General features: G+C 35.5%; 1 protein-coding gene across 1 annotated transcript in view; it reads left to right on the top strand.

The window, feature by feature from the left end:
- The window catches only part of TOPAZ1 (testis and ovary specific TOPAZ 1), a 36,211-nt gene extending 10,942 nt beyond the window's left edge, over positions 1-25,269 (top strand). Inside the window, exons 5-20 of the mRNA XM_036378810.1 lie at positions 1,169-1,230; positions 4,377-4,483; positions 6,700-6,785; positions 7,497-7,634; positions 11,887-11,950; positions 13,076-13,227; positions 13,434-13,526; positions 13,825-13,940; positions 14,812-14,878; positions 15,856-16,030; positions 17,518-17,618; positions 20,803-20,968; positions 21,793-21,957; positions 22,977-23,180; positions 24,225-24,408; positions 25,059-25,269. Coding sequence (XP_036234703.1) covers positions 1,169-1,230; positions 4,377-4,483; positions 6,700-6,785; positions 7,497-7,634; positions 11,887-11,950; positions 13,076-13,227; positions 13,434-13,526; positions 13,825-13,940; positions 14,812-14,878; positions 15,856-16,030; positions 17,518-17,618; positions 20,803-20,968; positions 21,793-21,957; positions 22,977-23,180; positions 24,225-24,408; positions 25,059-25,269 — 2,091 coding nt within the window. The remainder of the gene's footprint in view (positions 1-1,168; positions 1,231-4,376; positions 4,484-6,699; positions 6,786-7,496; positions 7,635-11,886; positions 11,951-13,075; positions 13,228-13,433; positions 13,527-13,824; positions 13,941-14,811; positions 14,879-15,855; positions 16,031-17,517; positions 17,619-20,802; positions 20,969-21,792; positions 21,958-22,976; positions 23,181-24,224; positions 24,409-25,058) is intronic.
- The last annotated feature ends 35 nt before the right edge of the window (positions 25,270-25,304 follow it).

Genomic DNA, 25,304 nt, shown 5'->3' with positions numbered 1-25,304 from the left:
CGGTTTCCCTTTAAGCAAAAAAGTATTTAAAAGAAGAGAAACATTTCCTTCAGCAAATGGAATTGGGGCAGCTAACATGCAATTCACAAAGTTAACAGTGCCATTTTGTTTGCTGATCTTTTGGAGAGACAAAAAGGGTCTGTCACATTGTAAGGTTTGCTGAAGGTGGGATACTTGTCGCAGTATTACCAGGTTAGTCCCGTTTGGCTTGTTTCATAGCTTTGTGGCTTTATAAAATCAGCATCCTAGTGCTTGCTTTTCTGTGCTGTGTTGGACAGTAAAAAATACGTGCAAATAATCTCACCCAACCCAAACTCAAACCAGAAAATGCATACTAAGCCCTACCTAAACCTGTTCTGTATGTGGATAGAAAATAGCAGTGCACACCTGCAGGGGAAATGCGATGGCAGAACCCTTATTGCAGGTACTCTACCATCTGGGGAGATTTTTAGATTATGCTTTTTTGATGGTTTTTCCAGTTAATAATCCTGTGAGAAGGGCAAAAACTACGCATGGAGAAAATGCTAAAACTGTTCAGGAAGCGGTAAAAAAAAGTTTGGAAATCCAATGAGAACACAGTCATCTCTAGTTCTTTGGCTATAATCAATTTGTAATAGAATATGAAGTCCTAAGTTACTTTGTGAAGCCAGGATTCTCTGACTTCATTCTGAATTAGTCTTTTCAGATTCTCTCCTCCAAATATGTTTTGTGTTGTCTTTTGTCTCCATATCGTTGGGGATTTTTTAACTGTCCATGATTGTGTAGAGCTGAGCAAAAGGCTTAAATTCCTCCTCAGTGCAGTTTTAAATTTCATTAAACTTGTTGGAATAACTTTTGTGGTGTTCCACACATCTGTCAGGCGCAGTTAAAGTCGGGCAGTGGGCGTAAAAATTGCTGAGATTATCATGAGAGCAAAGAGAAGTGAAGACAGTCACACTGTCTTTTTTTCCAGTTAACAATCACTATTTTAAAGAACACAGTGTATAAAGGCAGTATGTTCATTAACAAAGATGTTGTAAGAATAATCCTACACACCAAATAACAGTTTCTGCAGTTAAGACTGTCTTATCACACCTTGCAATGATCTCTAACAGTTTTAAGTCTTGTAAAGCATAACAGCCTTAGTAGTGCTTTGTTGTACCTGAAAATAACTTGAATATCTTCACAGTTCAAGCTTGCAGATGGAGTGCCTGATGTTGAAGAAGAAAATAAGAGTGAAGCTGGGAAAAGGTACATATAGTGTGTCCTTCATGTAACCTGTGCTATTCCCCAGTTACTATACAAATAAAACGTGATGTTGTTACCTGAAAACCACCAGTATTTAATTCAGTTTTCCATGTTACTGTAACTATGTAATGAAGAACATAAATACATGAAATAATATAATTTCACTCCACAAAGGACAGAAGAAGTGTAGTCATAGCCTGACAGGACAGTAGGGCTTATTTTGACTTTTGACTGGTGACAAAATATATTAACTTCATGACAGTGTCTCACTTTTGCATCTCAATGTGAGTGTAGCATAAGATGCATTTCTTGCCACAATAGCACTTACCAGAACTTAACAAAACCAAAACATAGTAATAAATAAGTCATGAAGCTTTCCTTTTTCTTTTCTGCTTATGAAAGAATTGAAAGATCTCATTCAAATTCAGGCTGACAAATATTTGTACAGCAGTAGAAAAAGGTGCTTAAAAACATGTCACATGCAGTTAAGGACATGCTTTACTGTTCTTCTAGCTTCAAGCTGTGTTTGCAGTGTTTACTGTACACATTTCTTAATCTGATTTATAGAATCATTGAGTAAGCTGAGTTGGAAAGGATCCGTAAGGATCATCAAGTCCTACTCCTGGCCCACCACAGCACTATTTCCAAGACTCACACCATGTGCCTGAGAGCATTGTCCAAATGCTTCTTGAACTCAGGCTGGTGCTGTGACCACTTCCTTGAGGAGTCTGTTCAGTGCCTGACCCCCCCCTCTGGATGAAGAACCTTTTTCTAATATTCAGCCTAAGCCTTCCCTGACGCATCTTCAGGCCATTCCCTTGGGTCCTGTCACCAGAAAGAAGAGATCAGTGCCTGCCCCTCCTCTTCCCCTCACGAGGAAGTTGCAGACTGCAATGAGGTCTCTCCTCAGTCTTGTCTTCTCCAGGCCAAACAGACCAAGTGACCTCAGGCATTCCTCACCAGGCTTCCCTTAAGGCACCTTCACCATTTTCATTGCCCTGCTCTGGACACTCTCTAATAGTTTAATGCCTTTCTTACATTGTGGCACCCAAAACTGCATAAAATATTCAAGGTGAGGCCACACCAGTGTAGAGCACAGTGGGACATCCCTTGGTCAGCTGGAGATGCTGTCCCTGATGCCCCCAAGGTCACAGGGCCCCAGTTGGCTCTCCTGGCTATCAGGGCACTGTTGACTCAACTTGCCATCAACCAGGACCTCCAAGTCCCTTTCCACAGTGCTGCTCTCCAGCCTCTCATTCCCCAGTCTGTCTGTACTTCCAGGGTTGCCCCATTCCAGATGCAGAATCCGTCACTTTCCCTTGTTGAACTTCATACCGTGGATGATTTTCTGAGCCTGAATTACTGTCAGACTGAGAAATTTTCATTCATCAGCAATCCAGAAATGACAGAGAATTAGTTTTTGTAGGAAAGGTAGACTTAAGATGAAATTCTTAAGTAATTAGAAGAGAAATAACAGAGTGTTGTGGTCTAGGAGCAGTAATCACCAATTAGCTACTGCAAAAATTAACCCTTTCCTGGCTGGAACTAGGACGTAGTAATTTTCAAAATAACCAAGAAACCTTAGCTGACATAGAAGAGAGTACTGTTTTTTTTCCAACCACGCTCACATCTCTGCAACAGACTTGAGTCTGCCAGTAGTCTGTCAGAATACTGCTTCTTTTTGTTAATCCACTGGAGAGCTCCAAGCTCCTCCTTCTGCTATAAAGTACCCATTTAAATTTGCCTTACTAGCATAAATAGTTCTTTATATTACAGAGTAAGTAGATTGTGCTGAACAAAATATGTTTGTGCAGTGCAGTACTCTGTGTAGTTAAAGAGGCCTTCCTTTGGAGTTGAACTATTTTCACTAGTTTAACTGAAAAATGTTATCGTTGCAAAGTTTTATCTAGAAGAAAACATAGTTGCTGTTCTTATTTAGCAAACTCCTCTTCTAGTGATGCTGTTACTGAAAAAAATGCTTGTAGATGCATATAGTTTACAGTTCCTGGCAAAATAGTGTGTAATTTCATGTTTAGATTAAAGAAATCTGAAGGGAAACTGCTACGAAAATCCTATTGTGTCAGAACTGAGGCTGGCATCATGAGGTAGCATTAGAAGATTTTATGTGGTAATTTGAAACTTCTGAGTAACTAAAACTGCAGATTTTTGTTCCCTCTGGAAAACAACCCAAATACATTGCTGAGAATAAAGATTGATCTTGAAAAAATTATGTTTCTTACCTGGAATTTCTTCCTCTCTACAGTAGCATTTTTATTTCAAATTGTATTGAAAACATCCTAAAGTTTAGGAACTATTTGAATTATCTTGGCTATGAGAAGTGTTAAAAATTTTGAATCCCTTCTAGGAGGTAGCAACTCTGACTGCAGAGGAGCAAGCAGGTTAAAACCAGGATTGTACTAAACCAGGATTCTTAATGGAAAGGGGGAAGGGGAGCAAGATCTCATGAAAGGGGACGATGTTTTTCCTGTAGCTTTGTTTACAAATACAAAAGAGATTACCAAGTGTTTTCCTAGCAATATTTTTATCTTATTTTTGAAAACACCACATTTTAGTCATTTAATTCTCTGGAATGTACATATTTGGGAATAAAAGCAGAACAGTCTTTAATTAGTGCTCTCTTTGAAATCACCTAAATCTTCTGTCCAGTAATCAGTTTTTTAGGAAAGAAAACAGTCAACTCTTTAAATGTAATTTGAAAAGCCTTCGGATTTATTCTTTGACAGATATTATATAACAGACTAATGTAAATACTTTTTCAGAGATGACAGAAATAATCTCAATCTTCTTGTCAGCATGGTGGGGGGAGTGGTTCATAGGTGCCTTTTCTACTTATTTATTGAATTTAAATACAGTTATGCATTAGGGCAGAATAATCTCAGCTAAAATCATAATCAGATTGGACCAGGCAAATGAGAGTAATGAAAGTAAAATTGTTGGGACTGCTGGCTATTTAAATTTATGGCAAGTTTTGAAGTGTTGCATAAAGTTTTGCATAAAGTGTTGAAGAAATTCTCATCTTTTAAACACTTAATCCCTCTTTAAAGGCATGCATCACATGAAAGAAACCCCTGTTAAATTTGGTTAAACAAACTAATTTTAACAAAATTATGGTTTTTAATATTCAACAGTGACTGTAAATACAAAGCGAACTGTGAATTGCTATCAGGATTGCCATTGAATGACCAAAAAGTAAATCTCTTCAGTGGAACTACAGAGATGAAATCCTGGACAAATGGTATTGTATGCTGTATTGATGAGCCTGTCATAATTTTTTATTTGTGCTTTATTTGCCAGTAGAATCTTACGGACTATCTTCAGTTCCTGAAGATATTGACTGGAATTTTACTTTGCATATATAAAAGTAAAACTGCAAGATCTCATATGGTAGATTAGTGAGAGGTTTGGGGTTGGGTTTTTAGCAGAATTCTATTCTAGAAATAATTCTATCTGGTATTTATGCCTGTCAGATAATGTTAGGGGAGTGCATGTGTTCTTGGTAGTCTGACACATTGTGCTTGACATGTGTTATTAGCAAGTAACTTGTTTTCCTTTATTTGTGGTCAGAGAATGTGACTGCAGATTGGGTTGGTTGATTGTTCTTAGTAAGATTTGCTAAAGTGGTTTACCCACCTTGCTGAAGGTCAGAACTTTGTTGTTTATGCCAATTCAAATGTTTTGAGGCATTCACTAGACTGGATCAAATAATTATATGGATTTAATAAGTAGCACTTCTTGTTGACCCAGTATATTTCACATGTGGGACAGATATCTGTGCCACCAGAGAAATCATAATGGAACTGGAGTCACTGCACATTACAAATCTGACATTTAGCCTTGCATAAATGTATGGTTTATTTGGCATACAAGATAGAGAAAAATAGGAATCAATTACTTGTGGATAGATACTGCATTCTGTTTCTTTGCAACAGGTGCTTTGGAGATCAATGTTTTTAGAATTACTGATTAATATAGATATTTATAAACATGGATTTCTTGAATTAAGATCAGTGACAGGGGTCCTTGTTGAGTTTCGAATTATACTGTCAGTCAGAGCTTGTAGAATTTTATCATGTTATTTAACAGAATTTTATCATGTCATTTAACAGTATTTTCATGTAGTGCAAGAAACACATGCTATAAAAAGCAATTTTGAATATGTCTTCAGACTCCAGTTATTTGAAGCTATTCATATCTTTGGCCTTCAGAGTATACCTTCTGAAGAGTTCTTCAAAGTCTTCCTTCTTAAAGTTATTTGAAAGTTGCCAAAGCAAGAGTTTCTGTGCTGGGACAGAGTAAAACAGCCTTTTATTCCCAGAACTGTGCAGGCAGGATTGGCTATTCCACTTTAGGGCCTGCTTCCCTACAAGTCTGACCTACAGTCAGCGAGAGAGAGTACAAACTCTTGAAAGGAGTTGGGCAAAAACTTCGTGCTTGGGGATGGCAAGAATCTGGAAGAAAGATCAAAAAAGAATCCGGAGGAAAGATCAAATTCCCGGTGGAATTTTCTATAGCTGTGGTTGGCTCTTTTCTCACTCTTTTTCTTGTCACTAAATGTATCCAGACCTGAACTTATCAAGTGGCCCACTGTCACTTCACAAGTTTTTGCAATGTGACAATACATAACATTTGATACTCATTGTTCTACATTATGCTCAGTCCTTCCTATCCTGGGATAGCCCTATCTATTAGGAAGACATGGAGATTAAGAGCCATGTACCTAGGGCCAGTCTCTAGAACATTCATTACTGGATGCTCTCTAGTAACTGTAGTTTGCTAGAAGGGGCTAAGCACCCTGTCTTGTGGGCACTCAGTTCTTTGAAGGGGCCAGATGAGAATCCTAGAATGCAGGGCATTCAGAAACTCATTTGTCTTTAGATATGGAGTTGAAAATTTTAACTTTTATCTTCCATTAACGTTATTCGGTTTTCAAAGAAAGAAAACTGTCATTCAATAATAATTAAAGTTCTAAAACCAAGTTTCATGGTTAAGAAACCAGTAACTTACACTGGGCTTAAACTTTCTACTTGCATTGCTTAAAACATAAGAATATGAAAGGTTTTCTATCAGTTCAGAAAAAATAGCTTAAATTTAGGGCTAGTGATGTTGGAATGCAAAGATTACTGATAAAGTGGGTAGGTTTTGAAATTAAAACTTCTGGATATTTTTATTCCTTTTCTTATCTCTGTAAGTTAGAGCAGGATCCTTGGATAAAGTAGTGAAGTTTTTAATTTAAATGTGCTTACTCTTGAAGTTTGTGTAAAGTCTCACTTTTAGGATAATTAAGAAAACTGTAATTTAAATTACTGGCTTTAGACTGCATTAATCAAATTTTCATTAATCATTGCTGTGACTTGAAGGAACTATAAATATAAAGGAAAATAAGATAAATGAGAGTGGTTTCAGTATGATTCATTTTTATTATGTGATTTGTGCCCTCATCCTAATTTTTAGGTTACAAATCTTTGGGAATAAGTACTTCACTGCCATTGAAGAATTGTGGAGATTTTGAGCCATGGAAGATGGAGAAAAATGCAAGTGTGAGTTGTTAAATCTTTGCCTTTGGCACTAAATTTCTTATGGCTCTTCAGACAGTTCCCCATGTATCAAGTCAGAAACTGTGGATCTGTATATGTTTATGTTTTTACACCTTTAAAGATGCTATCACTGAGTAAGTATAATTTCCAAGAACAAAATCAGTGATGAAGGGGCTGCTATTCACAGTGAACTTTTCTTGATTTCTGTTTTCAGCTTAAGCAAAATCAAATAATTATTTTTGCTTTATTGGTGTTTGTAGAACTGAAAAGCAGACAAGGTTTCACATGTTCAACACAGCCTGCTTTATCCATGATGCTAGGCACTGGAAAAGGGTTAAGGAAATTGATGTCCCAAAATTCTCAGATGATTACTCAGAGCTGTGCAGGAACTTGTCACCTTTCTCCTTCCTCTTTACTTTTTGTCCATCTCATTTAGCAGTTCTTGCATTATCCCTGTTTGTGGTCTTCAAGACAGGCTTTTGTTGAATTAGACAGTAACGTGACATGGCAAGGGGATTGATCTTTGTGTCCTTTGAAATGCTGCAAGTACAGTACAGAGGTGAGGGTTGTTTCAGAGGCTGAATTATAGATCACATTTTCTGCTTTTGTTTATAGTTTGTAGATATTTTTAAATTTTAAAAAACAAAGACCATGTTTGCTTTCAAGAAATATTATTTGGCTTTTTCTGCTTGTTGTAATTTTATTGTATTCCAGGCTTCTCATTCAGTCCAGCAGATCCTTGATGCACTTAACTTGCCCCGTAAATACTGCAGATATTATTTCATGACTTCACGTGGGTGTGAAAGAACAAGATGTTGGTTCTGTCATGTTCCAGGACAAGGGGATGAAAAGGTAAAAAAAATTACTGAAGTAGGGAAAATATTCTAAATGTGAACACTTTTTAAAATCAAAGCATCATATTTGTTCATTTATATATGGGAAGTAAGTAATCAATCAGAGATTGATGAATGAAAAAAATGTTGAGAAATTCTTCCTCTCAAGATCTTCTAAAGTTTTTTTTAAACATGGTGTAATTTTGAACTAGTAGATGCTTTAACACGTATCAACAATTAGGCTGTACAAATACAGAGTAGTAGAATGGGCAGATTCTGAGACATTTCTACCCTGAGCATCAGAGACTTGAAGCAAACCTTTGCAAAGACTTTCTATGTACTGTTAAAGCCAAAAGCCATCTATGGTATATTACCTTCTGAATATTTTGTGCAACAATAGGCGTGTTTGTTTTAAAATACTGTAATCTCCTTAAATAGAGCAACAATTCTCATAATATTTGCAAGCAAGAATAGTTTTCCAATGATGGGCAAAGTAAGTGTGTTTTCAAATCATTTAACAGAGGCATTTTGAGTTTAATACTTCCAAGAAATGTGCAAGGCAAGCTAGTTGTACTGACAAGTAATAAGATTTTGAAATTTGCTGTATGAAAGTTTTGTGACTTAACTGGAAGCAAATAAAAACATCAAAGCAGGTAACCAATAAAAAATGCCTAACTTGTCCTCCTCAAGTCTTACAAGATTTATTTCTTACCTACCATCTTACTGGTATGAGTGCAATTTTATCATTGATGTCAGTAAGTAAAAAATTCCAGAATCAAAATGTAAAAAAATAACTCACAGTTAACCTCTTAGACATGGTTGCTAAAAAAAATTAACACCTAAAGCAGCTTGTCTATCTTCCTGATATCTTAAATATACTGCGTCCAAATTTTTAAAATACATCAGTGTAATTTGGTTTTATTTTTCTTAATGTTTTCTCTTTTATATATATTTTGTATGGAACATTTTTCCTTTTTTCTCAAGTGTGATACATCTTTGGCAGGCTGTTGTGAATATTTGTAATTTTCAGCTAGTTTATCTGAATTATTGTGGTTTTTATTGCTTCATTATATTACAGGCCCATTAAAGAATTGTTTGCCTAAGACTATTAAAAATCCATTCCATTTGATTTGACTTGTGGTACAGCACTCCAGCAGACTTTACCACTTCTACCCACCAAACCTAGACAAACTTTCTTGGTAGTCTAAAAGTATGCCTGAGTTTTGTTCATTTGTGTATGTATTTATGTTTTTAGACCTGTCCATTTAAAAATGATAGTAGGCCAAGCACCTCATGGTGGCACCAAAGTGCATAAAAGAAAAACAGGTAAAGAAGCTATAAAGGCATCTGATTTTATGCAGGATCATTTATTCCAGGAGGAATACATCTCTTCAGGAGAACTCTTATGCAGACTGATAGTCCACTTGCTTAGAGCTCAGTGTTCTCACTGATAATAGTCACTGAGTGTTTGAAGAGAAATACTTTTCCCCATAATGATATTTTTTCTTTTTTGTTAAGTAACTGGTTGATGCTTTAAGGCATAACTTCCTAATATTTAACACTTTACAGTTGTAGTTGATCACACAACACAGCCATGCTTGAATTCGTAAAAACATCATATGTTTTGAAAATCAGCATATTCTTGAGCTCAGCAAGTTGTACAAGTTATCAATTTTTTTTTTGGTTTTTTTTTTAAGATGCCTTTCATTTTCAAACAGTGAAATCTGTTTTGTATTAGATAAACAGAAGACTGTTTCAAATACTTGCCAGAGTATTTAAGGGAAGAGTGGGTCTTAACAATATGTATCAGTGATGGAGAAGAGGATAAAGGAGATGATGCTGGATTCTACTCCATGGTCCTCAGTGAAAGGGCAAGACACACTGAGCTTAATACAGTAAATTGTTTTGCTCAAATGACATTTCAGAGTGTGGCACGGGCAATCATTTCATGGTTAAATAAGTGGTTTCAAAACATGTTGTTATGCAAGCCTGTATTTCTCTTTGTGAACCTCACTCATTTTTTTTACTCCTATCCATTGAAGAAGTTTTTACTTTCTGTGACTTCATATTCTCCTTTTCCTTCATCCTGTGAACCTCCTAACTGGAAACAAAAAGGATATAAAATAGGAATATTTCTTTCTTCATTAGTGTTGTCTTAAAACTTCAGAGCCTTGGATATTTGCTTCTGTTGTGGTGGATTTTGGTTTTATTTTTTTAATGTGTCTTCCTAAAGAAATGTGATTCTACACTGTCTTTTATTACTGTCTCTAACCACCACTAAATGACCTTTGAACCTTTTGGTCACTTTCAGCCACATTGAATAGGAATTGTGCATCTCAAAGCTTCCACAGCATTCCTGTAAGAAGGATCCTGATTTTGATCTCACTGAGATAAAGGCTGCAGTATGGGGGTTTCTTCCTTTATTAAACAACAGAGTGGGCACTGGCTGGGAGATGCTGGAGTATTTAGTGAATTCTTGTGCTTGTTCTTCTGAATAAGCACCTCTGTGTTATTGTAGTAGGACCATGCTCTTAGTGGAGAGTTGGTTGGTTGGTGTTATAAAACACAGAGGCCTTTATTATGGTTTTATTAAATTGTGATGTTAAATGAGTCATGGAATCAACTGGCAGATGACAGAATAGTGTGATATATACTGCCTTTTGAAAAGAGGAATAATCTCTTTCTACATTCAAAATCTATTACAGCTAACTCAAAATTTAAAGATTCTGACATTTTTACATAGTCTGTGGGTGCAGTTACACCTTTCAAAATCGGAACAACTAAATCAACTGAAGCCTTCTAGAAGGTGTAAATGAATAACACATTTAGTTTCTTTTATTAATGTAATACAGCATGTCCCATGATTGAATACTACTACAAGTGGTTGTGCAAGCAATTTCACTAATACTTGGAACAGTCAGAGCTCCAGATGCAATCTTGGCCTTTTTTGGGAGTCAGTCCAAAGAAGGAAAAAAATGGATTCCATAAGAAAGCAAACTAATTTCCTTACTCTAAGCTAAAGTTTATTCTGGAAATGGCCTCAGCCACCTGGGAGTATAGATTTGGATTAAGTGAGTTAACCTGTTCCCAAGTGACACTTCACATAAATTAATGATCAAAAATTTGACATGATTTTCTAAAAGGTATATCTTGGAATATAGCTCAACATTGCAATACTGCTTCCAAATAAAAACAATAAGCTTTATTTATACTTAGATGTATCATTTTTGTATTCTTTGGCTTGATGCTCTAAACAGGTTAATGGCTTTAAAATAAGATGCCTTGGCCATAAACCAGTATCTTTTGCTTTGATGATAATTAATTTGCTGCATAATGAACTTCATGTGTCATTTTGAAGTTGCATGTAAAAGTAAACCTGATTCAGTTATGTATTACCATGACTGCTAATTTAGGGCATTTTCTGTCTCTTGACGTTTAACTATTTCACAAAATAGTATTAAATATGACCAATTTACATTGTTGTGCAGAAAGACTGTAAATGTTCTAGAAGTGACAGAGAATTTCTAAAAGGAGGTGGGGGTTTTCCTGAACTTGGAATTCTAAGATATAACATCAGTAGTCTTTATTAGCAGTGTAAGTATGTAAATATGTAAAATGTGTAAGTATCACAAAGCTGACAGCTTAAGAGGTTAAGACAAGAATGTTCCAATACTAAATAACATTAAAATATCTAGGTGTGGATTTTCTTGTTTTTAGTCACTTCAATCTGTGGTGAAATGGCTCATTAAATCAAGTTAGTTCTCAGCTTTTTGTTCTGTGTCCTTATGAATGATTCTTTGTGACAATTGGTGTTACCAGCTTCATTTCTGGATGATTTTTTGATTTCTTAGTTGGTACATTCATGGAATTTTTACTTATCATGTTTCACTTTCACGTTTTTGCTTCCCTTTTTTTGTTTACAGTCTGCCACATTTATGCTAGCTCTGAAGTAACTGCATTTTCAAATTTTCTTTTTTTCTTCTTTTTTTTGTTTGCTATGAGTATATACATACACATGCAAACATTTGTGGTCCCAGCAGCCTCTTTCCCGAACATTGCATCTGCATTATTTTTCAGTTTGATTTGCTGGCCTTTTGACAGAGCCTTTGCCTACAGACCCCATTACCTTCTTAAATCATTTATCAGTATGTATGGCTTACATGGAAGCAATGTAAAGCTCATTATATAATAGAGCTCATGCTTGTGAGTAGTTCTTTTGTTCAGCATAAACTGAAATTACATTTTACTGTAATTTTTTTCTTTTTTTACAGATTTGCATGGCAATTCTTAGGACATACGTTAGTATCAAAGAATCAGGCCTCCTAAAACGTGCAGGTATGATATAGTAGTAGCTGTTGATGATCTTTGTTACTTTACTTATTTAAAGTAAATTAAATAGGCTGTCAAAAGAGAAATGGCTGCCACTTCAGCAGTGAATAAAAAGTTCTTCAAATTAAAGAATGCATTCAATCCCTGTATTTTAATGGTTCCGTTTCCCAGTAAGGGTAGAAATTTTGATAGGCACTTAGCTCAGGAGGTTCTTAGAAATCTTACTTCCACATAAAAAGAACATACCTGACTGTAACTAGACTTGGGAGTAGAAATATGTAAATAGGGCAGGTAGGAGGTTTAACAGAACCTAAATTTTATTAAGGTGCTTTTGAACACCCTGGCTAAACATTAGAAACCCAAAAAGTTGAGAATGGAGGCTCTTGAAATTAAGTGTTGCTTCTGCACCCACCCCCAACAGCTTTAGTTTAGTCCTTACACCATAGATGCAAAGGATTGTGAGTAACACATTTTAGGGACTGCAGTTCATTCAGACCCATCTGAGCTTTTGAGTTCAGTCAGAAAGGGCTTTTGTTTTGTTTTTACTCTGGACAGTGATTTCTTTTATACTGGTCCTGAGCATCTCTAAGTTTTTGAAAGCTTCTTAGAGTGTAGCAGAATGAGAATGGGGAATTCAGTTGCTCCGTGTGCTGCAGTGTTCCCGTGCTGAGCACGAGTGTTTTAACTGTGGGTAACACTGGATACCAGCAGGCCATGTTTGTCAAGGAAGGCTGGCACTGGAACAGGTTGTAAGACCATCCACTGTAACACAGCACTTCTAGAGCTTCTGTCTGGAAAGGCCGTACTACCTGATGCATGTACCAAATCCAACCTGGGTTTGTGCATTCTTCTTGTGCTGCACCAAATCAGCTAAACTTGCTGGGAACCTACAGAGCTTACAGTGCTCAGCTCAATGATACAACATATTTCAGAATAGTCAGTTTGGTTCTGATAAGGTTAATACTGTATTCAAACTGGATCCTTTCACTCATATTTCTCCTATCCCTGTTCCATAATATCTTGGACAATTAAGCTGTCATTACACTGTGTCTAAAATGTAAGGAAATAACTTATTTAAATAGTTAGCATCAGTTAACCCCAAAGTGAAATTCAATTTAATTGCTTTTTCAGTCCAGATATTTGTGCAGTATTACAAAGAAGTTACTCCTGGTGTCGATTTTGCTTCTGAAGTGCTGAATGATCTTCTTGTTTCATTGCTCAACAACTGCTTGTTGCAGGAAGTATTTCAGATATTGAATGTAATTGTACAAATCAAGACACTGGTAGGTGACTTTGTAATATTTTTTAAATCTTAGTTTCATAATTTTAGTTTTTTGACTACTATGCTATTTATAGTAATAGGTTTGTTTTTACTCTGGTACTTAAATCTTGGGTGAGGGGAGTAATTCAGAATACCCTATTACAAAATCTCTACACTTTCTAATTGAAAGGAGTTGCAAAACTGAATGTGCTTTTTTGTCTATATTAGCCAGCTGTAGAAGTTCTTCTGAAAGTTTTTGAGCATGTGGCTTCTTTGAATATAAGAAATGCTGTGCCTTCATTAATCAGTATCTTCTGTAAGGTATGAGTTTCATTTGTACTACTGCTGCTTGTTGGAATTTCTGAAATACTATATTTACACATATTGCCTGTTTGAAAACTCTAACATATCAATTTAAAAACCAGTACTGAAATAATATGAGAAGTGTTACTGTGAGTAGCTGGATTCGTGGTATAGATTTTCATTTATTCCTTCATTTTTGACTGAGATTCACTGCAATGTGTTATTCCCAATGTTGTTTGCCATTTACCTCTGAAGATGCATTAAGTCATCAAAACTTTTAATATGCTTACTTTTCTTACCTTGTTTGATATTACAGCTCATTGATGCTGGTATGTTCCTTGAGTTAGAACATTTTGACTACATTATTAAGTTACTTGGCCAATTGCAAGTTTCCAGTTGGGAAATGAGTACTGTCTTGAACATAAAATCCAGGTATGTCTTTAAGGAGATATTCTCTAATTATAGCTGCTTAGCTCCTTCTTCAGCATCTATTATTATAAATTTATGTGCAATCTTTAAAAGATGTGTTGAATGAAAATACTATCATATCATGCCCAATTGTATTTTAAAGTGCTGTCAATCTACTGTGTTTTAAAGACCAAGTATTGTTAAATCAAAATTTAGATTCTGACCACAATTATTAGTTTTTCCATATCAATCACCATTGTACAATTTGCTGCCAGCTGTGATAGAAGTTCATATAGCTAGCCAAATTAGAAACATCATGGTTTAATATATAATTTATAATATTAATATATCTCTTAGCCACTTCAGCAAATGGTACTTCTGCAACCCTTCTAGGATTAGTTATAATCTGAAGTAGTTTTCTAGTTTCCTTTACAGTTTGATTACATAAACATTTGTGCCAACACTACTAGGGAGGAGGGTCATTTTTTGAGTACTGCTGGGATATGCTGGACAAAATGTCAAATCTGTTCAAAAACTGCTAATACTTCCCCATCTCTTGAACAAGATTGTGATCCTTTTTCATATTTGTATTGTCTGCATGAAATACACACACAAAAAAGTTGAGAAACTAAATTTGTGATTCATAAACATACCTTTGATTCTTAGTGGAAACCAAATATGCGGCATCTGTGAAAATAGCTCTGTTCAATTATTTGTTTAATACATGGGCTAACTTCCCTTGGCAAGATTTTAAATGAGCGTTTTCAGTGTGCAGTTTGTGTAATGTGAAGCAAATAGGATCAAAAATCACATCTATATAATGTTCATATGTGATAATTTGTTGTTCAATAGGATGTATTAAAATTCAAGTATTCTTTTTTTTTTCATATGGAAGAATTAAGGAAAGATATTTTGAAAAGACATGGATTTTTGACTTCAACTTGGCAGTGGCTGAAATTCAGGTACAGTATGTGCATTCTTCATGACTTCTTTAAAACCTACATGAAATAGCAATTTCTATACATTTTTTAATTAGTGGGCTTTATTATCAAGTATAGTCAGCTTATGCAAAGCCATGTTTGGGAAGAGTTAACGTGCAGGAGAAAGAAAACTGTCTTTGGCCTTTCTGTAATGTCAGTCTTTTGATTTACATACTTGTAGTTTTTTATCTTCATTTTGCATCAAACTCAAAGATTTAGTAACTTAAGCAATTATTTCCTCTGCTTTATATTTGTTGTGCTTGTAACTGGTAGTGGTACATCATTCCTCACGAAAAAATTTATTTAATACATTATTTGGCAGATAGAATTCATATCTGGTATAAAAATAGATAAGAAAATTGTCAAAGCAATTGACAACATTGAGCAGTATGTTAAAGAATAAGAAAATATTGTAAAACATTCTTTATTTGGATGCTTGTGTCTTTCATATTCAAGGTCAGATTACTCATTATGCACAATTATAATATAGTTTGCATATTATCACACATACTGTATAGATCCAGAGATTGAAATATAAAAAGGGAAAAAACAGTAGTGATTTTTTTTCCCCTTTAACACCAAAGTCATCAAGTGATCTAGCAAGCAAAAGACTAATTCATATAGAAAATAACCATAAACTCAGCATGCATCATGGGAAAAAAAATACTGAATAAATGCCAGTTCCTAAATAGGATGAATAAGTTATGAGCTTTCTCAACTGGGGTCATGACATGAAAAAAGGAATTTAATTTCTTGAGGGATAGAAGTAATTAGCAGTCCATGCAAGTTTGGCAACATGTAACTGCCATATGACCATGAATGTTCTTGGCAGTAGCATTTCATCTGCATTTTTTCTCCTTTAAGTCTTATCCCAGGTGCGTATCTCAAATTTCACTTTATTTTCTGTTTGGTTTTCTGGAAGCAGGTATGCTTATATTTATCCTTTACCTCCTTTTCAGCACTGCAAGGAAAAAAGGGATTGGACAAAGCTGGGAGCTTTGTATCTTAATGCAAGAACTGGATGTGAACATTTTGAGGATCTTCAGAAATTGTTTATATCTATTGCTGAAATTCTAACCAAGGATTCTGAGACAGACAGACCAGGAGTCCCTTTTTGTGATTTTGCTGATATAGGTAAAGTTAAGGTGCAAGAAGTGCTTTTCGTAGAGGTTTTAAAAGAGATAAAAAATTAATTCATACAGTTTTCTGATTATTAGTTAATTTTATGTTACAATATTCTGAATCATTGAGGTGTAAATACAGTCAGCTGTAATGTTCAGTACAAGCTGTTTTCCAGTAGAAATAAAATGCTTACACTTAAGGAAGATTCAGAAAGAGGAGCAGTAGAGTTTTGTGAAATCAAAAAGAGAACCCAGAATTCATGATCTTTCAATAAAAATGGCCTAGGCTCAGAACAACAGCAAATGTATTTCAGTATTTTCATGTAAAGTGTCACATGAAAATGTTACATCATATTAATAGCATAAATAAGCTTTACTGCTGTAAGTATATATATACTTCTGTATTTTAAAACACATTGAACAGGTTATATCATGTATATAATTTTTACCTTTTTTTAGTAAATTGGATTTTTAGAATTATTTTATTCTCCAAAGAATCAATGGTTTCTGCAAGGGCTGGGTGCTCGAGAACCCAATGTTTTAATGGTTCTGGCAGGTTTTCTTGCCTCTTTCCTCCCTATGCCCCTTCATTTGCATATCTGTATCATTCTTCCTAATGAGTTTGCAGATTACTGAGGCTTGGTACAGTGTCAGTGGAATATTAAATCGTTTTGCAAAGGATTACTTAGATATTTTTCAACCTGTATTATCTACTAAAACATAATGAATATTTATTCCAGATATGTGACATATCCTTTCTGACCATGGACTTTCATATCATAAAAAAGCTTCAAGTTGTGACAGAGGGAGAAGATTTTGTTGGAGCTTGGAACTTAGTCTGTCTTTATTAGAGCAGTGGTCTCCCAACTGACAGGCACCTCCATCAGTAAAAAATTCTTGAGCAGTGACCCACAATTTATTTATTTATATGTTATATACATGTGCTACTACACCAATATATTAAATTCTCTATAAACCGTACACAAAAACAGGAATTACAAATACGAGTTAAATATTAAACAAACACTGTATTTTAAATTATTTTGCTTATTTTTATTTTCTAATAGTACAAAAAATATTTCTTTCCCACAACTGAATAGATTGTTGTGCTCACACCCTACTTTGAGACCACTGCTCAAAAATTCTAAGTGCTTCAAAAGAGGTTGTAATTACTCAGTTCTGCAATTGCCAGAATTTCTTCATAGTGCCATAAAATGTAAAGCTTACTTTACAAATAATGATGTTACTAAATTATGCCATCACGTGTCCAATCATTTTATGGATGACTTGGACTACTATGAAATACTGTCTGAATAAACTATAGTTATTTACTCTCCTGATGTTAAGACTTAGGAAGTTGCTGCTTTCAATGGCAAATATTTCAGAAAATGTATTTAGTATTTTCACAATTACTGTGTTTTTGAAATGTGTAATTTCTTTAAAACTGCATTTACATGTTAAATAAATAAATAAATAAGCCTTATTCTTTTTCTTTTCCAGTAATAAAAAATTCCCAGCATAATAAAGCAGACAGACTTTTCATTGGAAGGACTGGGATAAGCGTAATGTATTCGTATCACAAAGTACTGCAGTGGATAAAGGTATGCAGTTCTACAGGAGCCTGACTGGAAAAAAAAAGAGAAAAAGAATTAGCAATTTCTCGTCTGGATTTTAAACTCTAGTTTCTCTAGTGGAATGACTGGGTGTGCCCACCTGCCTCCTTGCTCTTTTAGTACTTCCTAACTGTCCAGCTGGACCAACGCCTTTATCGTGCCTTTCTGAGCAGTAGTCTTCTATGGAGCCTATCATAACTTGATCATACAACCTAGAAACTGATTGCTCATGTTCATTTTGTGTTTTTTTCTGAGTTGAGGTTGAATCTGAACTAAGAGACAGGCCTTCCTGAGATTCTGAGTATATATATAATATAATAGTATAGTATAGTATAGTATAGTATAGTATAGTATAGTATAGTATAGTATAGTATAGTATATAATAGTATATAACAGTATATAATATAATAGTATATAATAGTATATAATAATTCTGAGTATATAAATAATGATGGCATTATTTCCCAGAAACATTACTTTCTTCCACCTGACAATCATGTTGCATTCTGAGACCTCCCAACTGAAGTGGTATTTAGAGAAGTTTGGGCAATTTCCTGCACTGGTGCTTCTGCATCTGACCTCAAATAGAATGGATAAGGCCTGGAAGATAGAAAAGCAGTATAGCATGCCTGTGCTTGGTCATCTCCCTGCTCCCCAGAGCTGCTGAAGTGCTTTTCTTCCACTGAATCTAAGTTTCTAAGTTCCATGAATCTTGTAAAATTCCAGTGGTCACAAAGAAATACCTTTACAATCAAATCTTTGCTGTCAAACATTACACAGAGCCAGGGCTAAGAGCCTAGACTTTTGACTGGATATTTTACATTCCTTATGCTTCAGGCAGTATTGGTCATAATTTCACTGCAGTAAGATCCATTTCAATGTTAAATTTGTCTTTTTCTTCCTGGAAGGAGCTAGTGTATACCAAACTCAATCTCTTATAGAAAGCAACATGAAAAGTGATAGCATAAGAAGTAATATAAACCCCTAGTCATTTTAGATTGTGATCCCATCATTTAGTCAGTGATCCCATTCTGAACTTGGGCCTGATCCTTTCAGCTAATAATTATGCTGTACTGGGATGTGTGGCATCCCATGAATTCTCCCCGCTTGGTCAATCCCCAAGCCCTCAGGGATGTTCCTCATCCCGTACAGGACGATTTCTAGCTTGCATTTTTATGAGCAGGAGGAAATGCTCTCGATCCCCTTTTGTCTCTTGAAGTTTTGGGTTGGCTTTTCTGTGCAAATTACCATCAGGGAACGCTTCCTAGTTCACATCGAGGAATTAAATTGTCTTTTGTACGATTGTCTCTAGGGGATGCCCTTCAGGAATTCTGTTATTCTGTGCGCTGCTCAGTCTGTTTCCAGGGTCAAGCCGAGGAGGTACATAGTAGAGGTGCTTAGTCTAGAGACAGGATGCCTGTTCTGATAAACCATTAATTTTGCAGCATCACCTTCATGAGTTGAATGGTCTTCAGCAGGTCCCTTTCAAGCTGCAGCACAGCGTGGTACTGTTTAAGAGTAAAAGGAAGGAGAGAGGGTCTTTGCATTAGCACTTGAGTAATACTGCACTAGAACTCTAGGGTTTTTTGTTCCATAAAACTTAGCAGTTAGAGCAGTTAAGATACTCCTGACCACAGAAGAGGAATCTAAATTCTTGGCATCGAGGAGTGGCAGTGCTCACATGCCCATTGAAGAGTTTCATTTGGCGTGGGTTTTGGCTGTCTTCTTCAGCATATAGTGTTTGTGTGCCCTCAGACATTTTAGCTGTTTTCTGGTTCTTAAGGAGAGCCTTATCTTGGATTGCGTAACCCCTGATAGTTCAAGGAGATTCATCTTCATGTCCTAATTTCTTCTCCTAATGTGTGAGAAGCACGTATAGTGTTATTCTTGTACAACATGAGTTACTAAAGGTAGATACTTAGAATACTATGATTTCTTTCATGTCTAGAGCAAAACATCTTTATTTCTTTGAGAGTGTTGTGTTAGGTATCAAACCTACTTCTCAAGAGATTACTGACCAAGATCCTCAAACAGCTTTGTAGACAACCTGTGTTCACCATATTAGAGTGTGAATGAGGTTCTGCTCTGAATGATTTTTATCAAAACTGGCAGATCCCAAATTTATCTCTGCTTCAGGAAGCTGTCATTCTTACCTCTCTCTACCTGTTTCACTCCATTATATATCACATAAATTCCTAATCCTGGGCTGATGGGCTAGTATCTACTTGGTCCATGTCTTTTTTGCCCAAAAGGTAGTCCAGAAAGTAAGATAGTAATGAATTTGCTCTTCCTGCTCTGCCCAAGTTAATTTTGGCTTTAGGACATGCTCTGTGCTGTTTTATGAATATGTTGGACTGCCTGAAACCCTAAATGTGCTTTTCATATCATTTTTCCGTCAAGAACATCAAACCCCTTTATTGCAGAGCTTTGGTGGCTCTTGGGGGTAAAATATGTGTGCTGCTTGGTCCTGAAGAGAATTTTCTTTGTAAGAGGTAAGGAAAGTTCATAAAACAGATGTACTTCAAAAAAACATGGAACAAACAGCCAAAAAGTTGTTAAGATGACATTTCTGTAGAAAACCAGTCTAAATACCAGTCTGGAATCTGATGATAAAGTTGTTGGTTGTTACAGTGTTGGCCAGATAGGCCCAACTTCTTCCTATTTACTGTCCTGCTGCTTACAATCATCAGTGTTTTCTTTGACTTACGCTGGAGTAATTATTTCAGTTTAACAATTATGTCTCTGCTGCAAAATGAAAATTATCTGTGTGATCTTTTAGAATTGTGTAGATTGTGTAGTACTGAATGAAATCAAAATTAAAAACACTAATAAACCAAAGTTAGCACATAAAAATTAATTACAAAGTGTATTAAAAGTACTGTCTTGAACATTATATAGTAGAAATAATGTTATGGGTAATAGTGTGTTGGGAACTCTACAACAATAAGTTGGTAGAGTTTTTTTGTCTGCATGGTAAAAAAAACCCTGAACTCTTCATTTGAAATTCTACTAGACTTCACCCCTGACTCAGTTTGCAGCAGATAACTGCATTGATACCTATAAATCTGTGTCACCAAATTAAATCTGTTATATTTTACGTAAATATACTCTGAGTTCACTGATAGCATTGCTTTCTCTGACCTTCCCTCTTTCCCTCTCCCTCTTACACCAGGGAAGGAAGGTTTTGGATAAACTGCATGAGCTACAGATAGATTTTACCCTCTTGAAAGGACTTGTAGGTGCAGGGAGGTCAGCATCCAGATGTCAGATCGTTAATAAAGCTGCAGAAATCTTTCTTTATTCTGGACATTTGGATGGAGCAACAAGGGTATTTAGAGGTAAGCCTGTCTTAAAATTTTGACTTAAATTTGAACAGTTCACTTCTATGACAGTTTTCAGATAAAAGTTACAAGCTGGTCTGTGTTACTAAATATAGTCAATAATACTGAGGCAACAAAGGAAAGGTGATCATCTTACTGGTTAATATTCTTCTTTATATATATAAGAAATATTATAACTAATTTTTTCAGATCTTTTCACAGTATTCTACTATCAACACCATTCTACCTAAAAATCTGCCATAATGAGGGAGGAGTGCAGCATGGAAAATGATGCTGTCCCATGCTGGGAGTGTAGTTTTCCTTTGAACCAGGGGACATTCAGTGTCAAATTTCTGGCCTGGGTCCATGCAATGTTCCTTTGTGCCTCACAGAATCCTCATTTAATATAATTGCTTTAGAACAGTACCATATTTCTGCAATTATCACATATGGCTTTTTGGAACTCTGATCTGCTGAAAATAGAAGAAAGTCAGAAGTAAAAAGAATAGAATGTATGCTGTAAAGTGATATTGAGGATGTAAATTTGCTGTTCAGTTTTACAGCTTTACATAGATACATACATATCTATATATGCCACTTACAGTCCATTTTACTGCAGTGATATTTCACAAAAGAGGTGATTTACAATATAATGGTTCAGAGAATCAGTCTAAGGAGTATTGGTCACGAGGAACAAATTATTAGTAAGTCGAGCTACACTTCCTGTGCAGTTCTGAAGTCTGTGTCATGGTACAGTTTACAGTACATTCTTACTGGCTCAAAGTCTCAACATCAAGAAGTTCCAGTTCCTAGAAATAACACTGCGCTATTGTTTGCCACAGAGTCAGAGTGGATCACAGATGCACCATTGTGGCCCTGTGATAAAATGGACATCCTCAATCGACATAATCTGTTATGTGCAATAGTGCACAAATACTTGAGGAAGAATTTGTACAGGCCGGCATTTGAAGTTCTGCAGAACTTACCGGGTTTGCAGAAACATTCTGGTAAGTAAAGAAAAAGATACTGTGTAAAGAGCTAAAAATTTAACAGGTGATCCTGTGCTGTTCTTGTATGTTTTCTAGCTAAAATTTGCTGAAGTAAGATGGGTTTATACAAGCCTGTTTGTGTTTTCCAAAGAGTATAGTGTCAGTTAATATGTGTTGTGCTCTGCAGCTCTAGCTGCACTTTTGCACACACTTGGATGTGCACACACACCCGTCCTCTTTTGCTCAGTTACTATGCAGGGCAACAGGAAAGACTCATTAAATTTTTAAGGATCTGTACAGTCTATACAGTGAGATAAAATAGGAATATTTTAATTTTATCTTAATTTCAGATGAACGAGGTGGGGATTTTTTTCATTAACAGAGCTGGCTAACCTAAGCATCTCTTACATACCATGTTGAGAACCAAGTGCTCTTTCAGGCTTAATTTATCTGACAAATTTTGGATGAGTACTTCAAAATGAGATATGTAGTTACTTAGGCTCCACTGAGAAAACCTCAGCTGATTCCTGTGTGTAGGTCTCAGTCTACTGCAACTTTTAGGTATGTTAGGAGAGATTGGTGGGAAGACCATCTACTTTAGAGAATACTGAAAGATTGTAGTTCTTCAAGTTATGAGGTAAATACAACAAGGCTGCTCAGTCCTGCCAAAAAGGTGACAGTTCAGAGTAAGAGTAGAAGCAGAACACCAAGGGGGGTTTTATTGGTGGAAATCTTAAATCTGAGAGATCAGATGAAGATTGTATTTATAGGCTGGAGCAAGTGAATGTATTTTTATGTGATTCTATTGGTTTTGGCAGCATATTGTTACTTGAACCTTAACACTTGTCCTTCACAATGTGAATGAACTACTGTATGAAAAAGACTTTTGATGAATAAAGCATTCATGTTATTCCAGCCTTGTTCCATCTTGCTGATAGGGGCAAGAGTTCTGATTTAGGTACTGATTGAGAAATGATCCTTCAACTAGATTTGCATTTTCATCAATTCAGTAGTTAATATTTTTAATTTCATTTCAGATATTATAGATGCTTCTCAGTACAGCTGCCTTTTTAACAAGCTGATAAATGCCTGTTTTGAGAACAAGAACCTTGGGGTCTCATCTTCTGCAGTAGACTTCATGCTTTCCAAAAGAATTGCTATTGATTTTGTTTTACTTAGAGGATTAATCACAGCTTTGGGAAGAAGTTCTTTATGGTCCAAAGCTAGGACCTATTACAAAAGTAAGTCGCTTCTTAAACAATATCCTCCCCTTACATTCTTCAGATAATGTGCTCATAACATTTCAGTATGAGTAAAAAGAAAAACAGTAGTTTCTGTATCACTCTCAGGAATTTATTTATAACCAAAAATACTTATTAGGAAATGGTGAGTTGAAAATAAGAATACTATCTGGCATGAAATAAATGTAATTGTGATAAAATTAATTTTTTACATTCAGTTCCAGAATTTCAAGTATGTGAGCTCTGAAATGATTGAAAAGTGCATCATCTTCACATTTTCATCTAGGCAAATTAGATTTCCTGATACTTCTCTCTAGAAGTGTACCAGCATCTCTGTGGTGGTAAAATTATTAATATTTAAGATTTGAGAAGTCTGGCTAATTATTTTATCCTAACTAGAAGAAATTTCATTTCAACCAAAAGCTGATAGTCTGTAATTGTTTTCAACTCCCCATTTCGGAGCTAAGATAATACTGGATGAGCAGAGGGTCTCTCCACAGAATCACATTATTTACTGTTTGATCCTGTCTTAGAATTGTTGTGGTTAGCAGATTGCTTTAAGAGACCATCCTGTCTGGCATGGAGACTTGGTTTTGTTAACATTGGAATTAGAGTTTTTCCTCATCTCTTTTTTTTTTTTTCCCTGAAATGCTATGTTGGGTTGCTGGGCTCACTTGACAGAAGAGAGGGGAACAAAGCAGGAGATGCTGTTCAAATGTTCTCTCACTTTGACCATGATTAACAGCTTATGTTCTGACCTGCCTAAATTGTACTTGTGTTATCACAGACTTGCTATCTCCAGACTTCTGACACAGCTTTTTAATCATAGCTGATAAAAGTCATTGCAAAAAAAAATCCAACATTTTGTGAATATTGCGTGTGAATGCTGTGTGCTGTGTTCTCCAGTCAGGCTATTTCATAGGTGAAATAGTAAAATCCATTAAGGCTTTGGGGTTGGGTTTTTTCCACATTTAGTCACACAGAAGAGAGATCTGTGTTTAGTATTGGTAATCCTAATTCCTCATTTTCTGCATTTACTCTCAGATGCTTTATCACTGGGTTGCTACCCAGAGCTGCAGGGAAATTTATATCACAAACTTCTGAAGATTCCCTCTTACTTGTCTGAAGTTGAGATGCTGTTGGCCATTGAAATATTTCTTGTTTCAAATGCCAGTGATATTCAAAGTTCAAGGACTACTAGCCAGACTCTTCAAATAATACTGAAAAGGTTTGTTGTCAGATATGTACCACTTTGATTGTATTTATTCATGTGATCATGTAAGTAATAGATCTTGATTTCCTTATCCTTCTCAAAGAATACATCTCTTCCTTTTGTTCCTTGGATAAGTGAGAAGTTTTTTATCTCTTGTTCCCATGTGTATGCTACTGTATATATATGTTTGTTTTCTTAAATAGTAAGTTCTGCTTTTGCAAAAAATGTAGACATGTCACTTAGGCACAACCTTGTTCCAAAAGTAATAATGTGCCAAAAGTGAGCATGTTATAGATTCAAGCATGTACCTTAATTCTTGCTATATCCAGTTCATTAAATAGTTTGCATTCCTTTACTGAATCTTCCAGCCCAGAGACATTTTTGCATGAAATGTGCTGTGAATATCGCAGAGCTACTTTGCACTGGTATTAAAGCTTACTATTTTTCATTACCATTAAATATGTTAAAAATACTCTTTCTATAACTTTTTAATTCTTCAGAACAATAATATAATCTGTCTAGAAATTAGCATAATATTTATCAGTGAAAAATACAAGGCATTATTTTAATGCGTTTTTAATTTTCCTGCCAGTATAAAGTGTTAGACAAGTGACACATAGGCCTGTATGGTACCTAATTTTATATTTGTTAAAATTCCCTTACAGATCTGAAGATACAGTTCAGAATAATGGTGCATATCACAAGGCAGTGGAGAGGCTGATCCAGGCGGCTCATTTATCTGATCCAAAGCTTTTTCTTAAGCATTTGACAGTGAATGTTAATATGGAAGAAGTTTACAGGCTGGAGCATTCATCTGCTCTAAAATGGCTTCAGGAGAATATGAAATGGGCTGAGAAGGTCTGGTTGTTCCAGTAGTTACTGAACAGTTTCCACTGTGTTCGGACTGTGCC

This window comes from Molothrus ater, chromosome 1 (assembly GCF_012460135.2).
Source record: "Molothrus ater isolate BHLD 08-10-18 breed brown headed cowbird chromosome 1, BPBGC_Mater_1.1, whole genome shotgun sequence".
Classification (NCBI taxonomy): Eukaryota; Metazoa; Chordata; class Aves; order Passeriformes; family Icteridae; genus Molothrus; species Molothrus ater.
The sequence above is the reverse complement of the archived record's forward strand: the minus strand, read 5'-3'. Positions and strand labels throughout refer to the sequence as shown.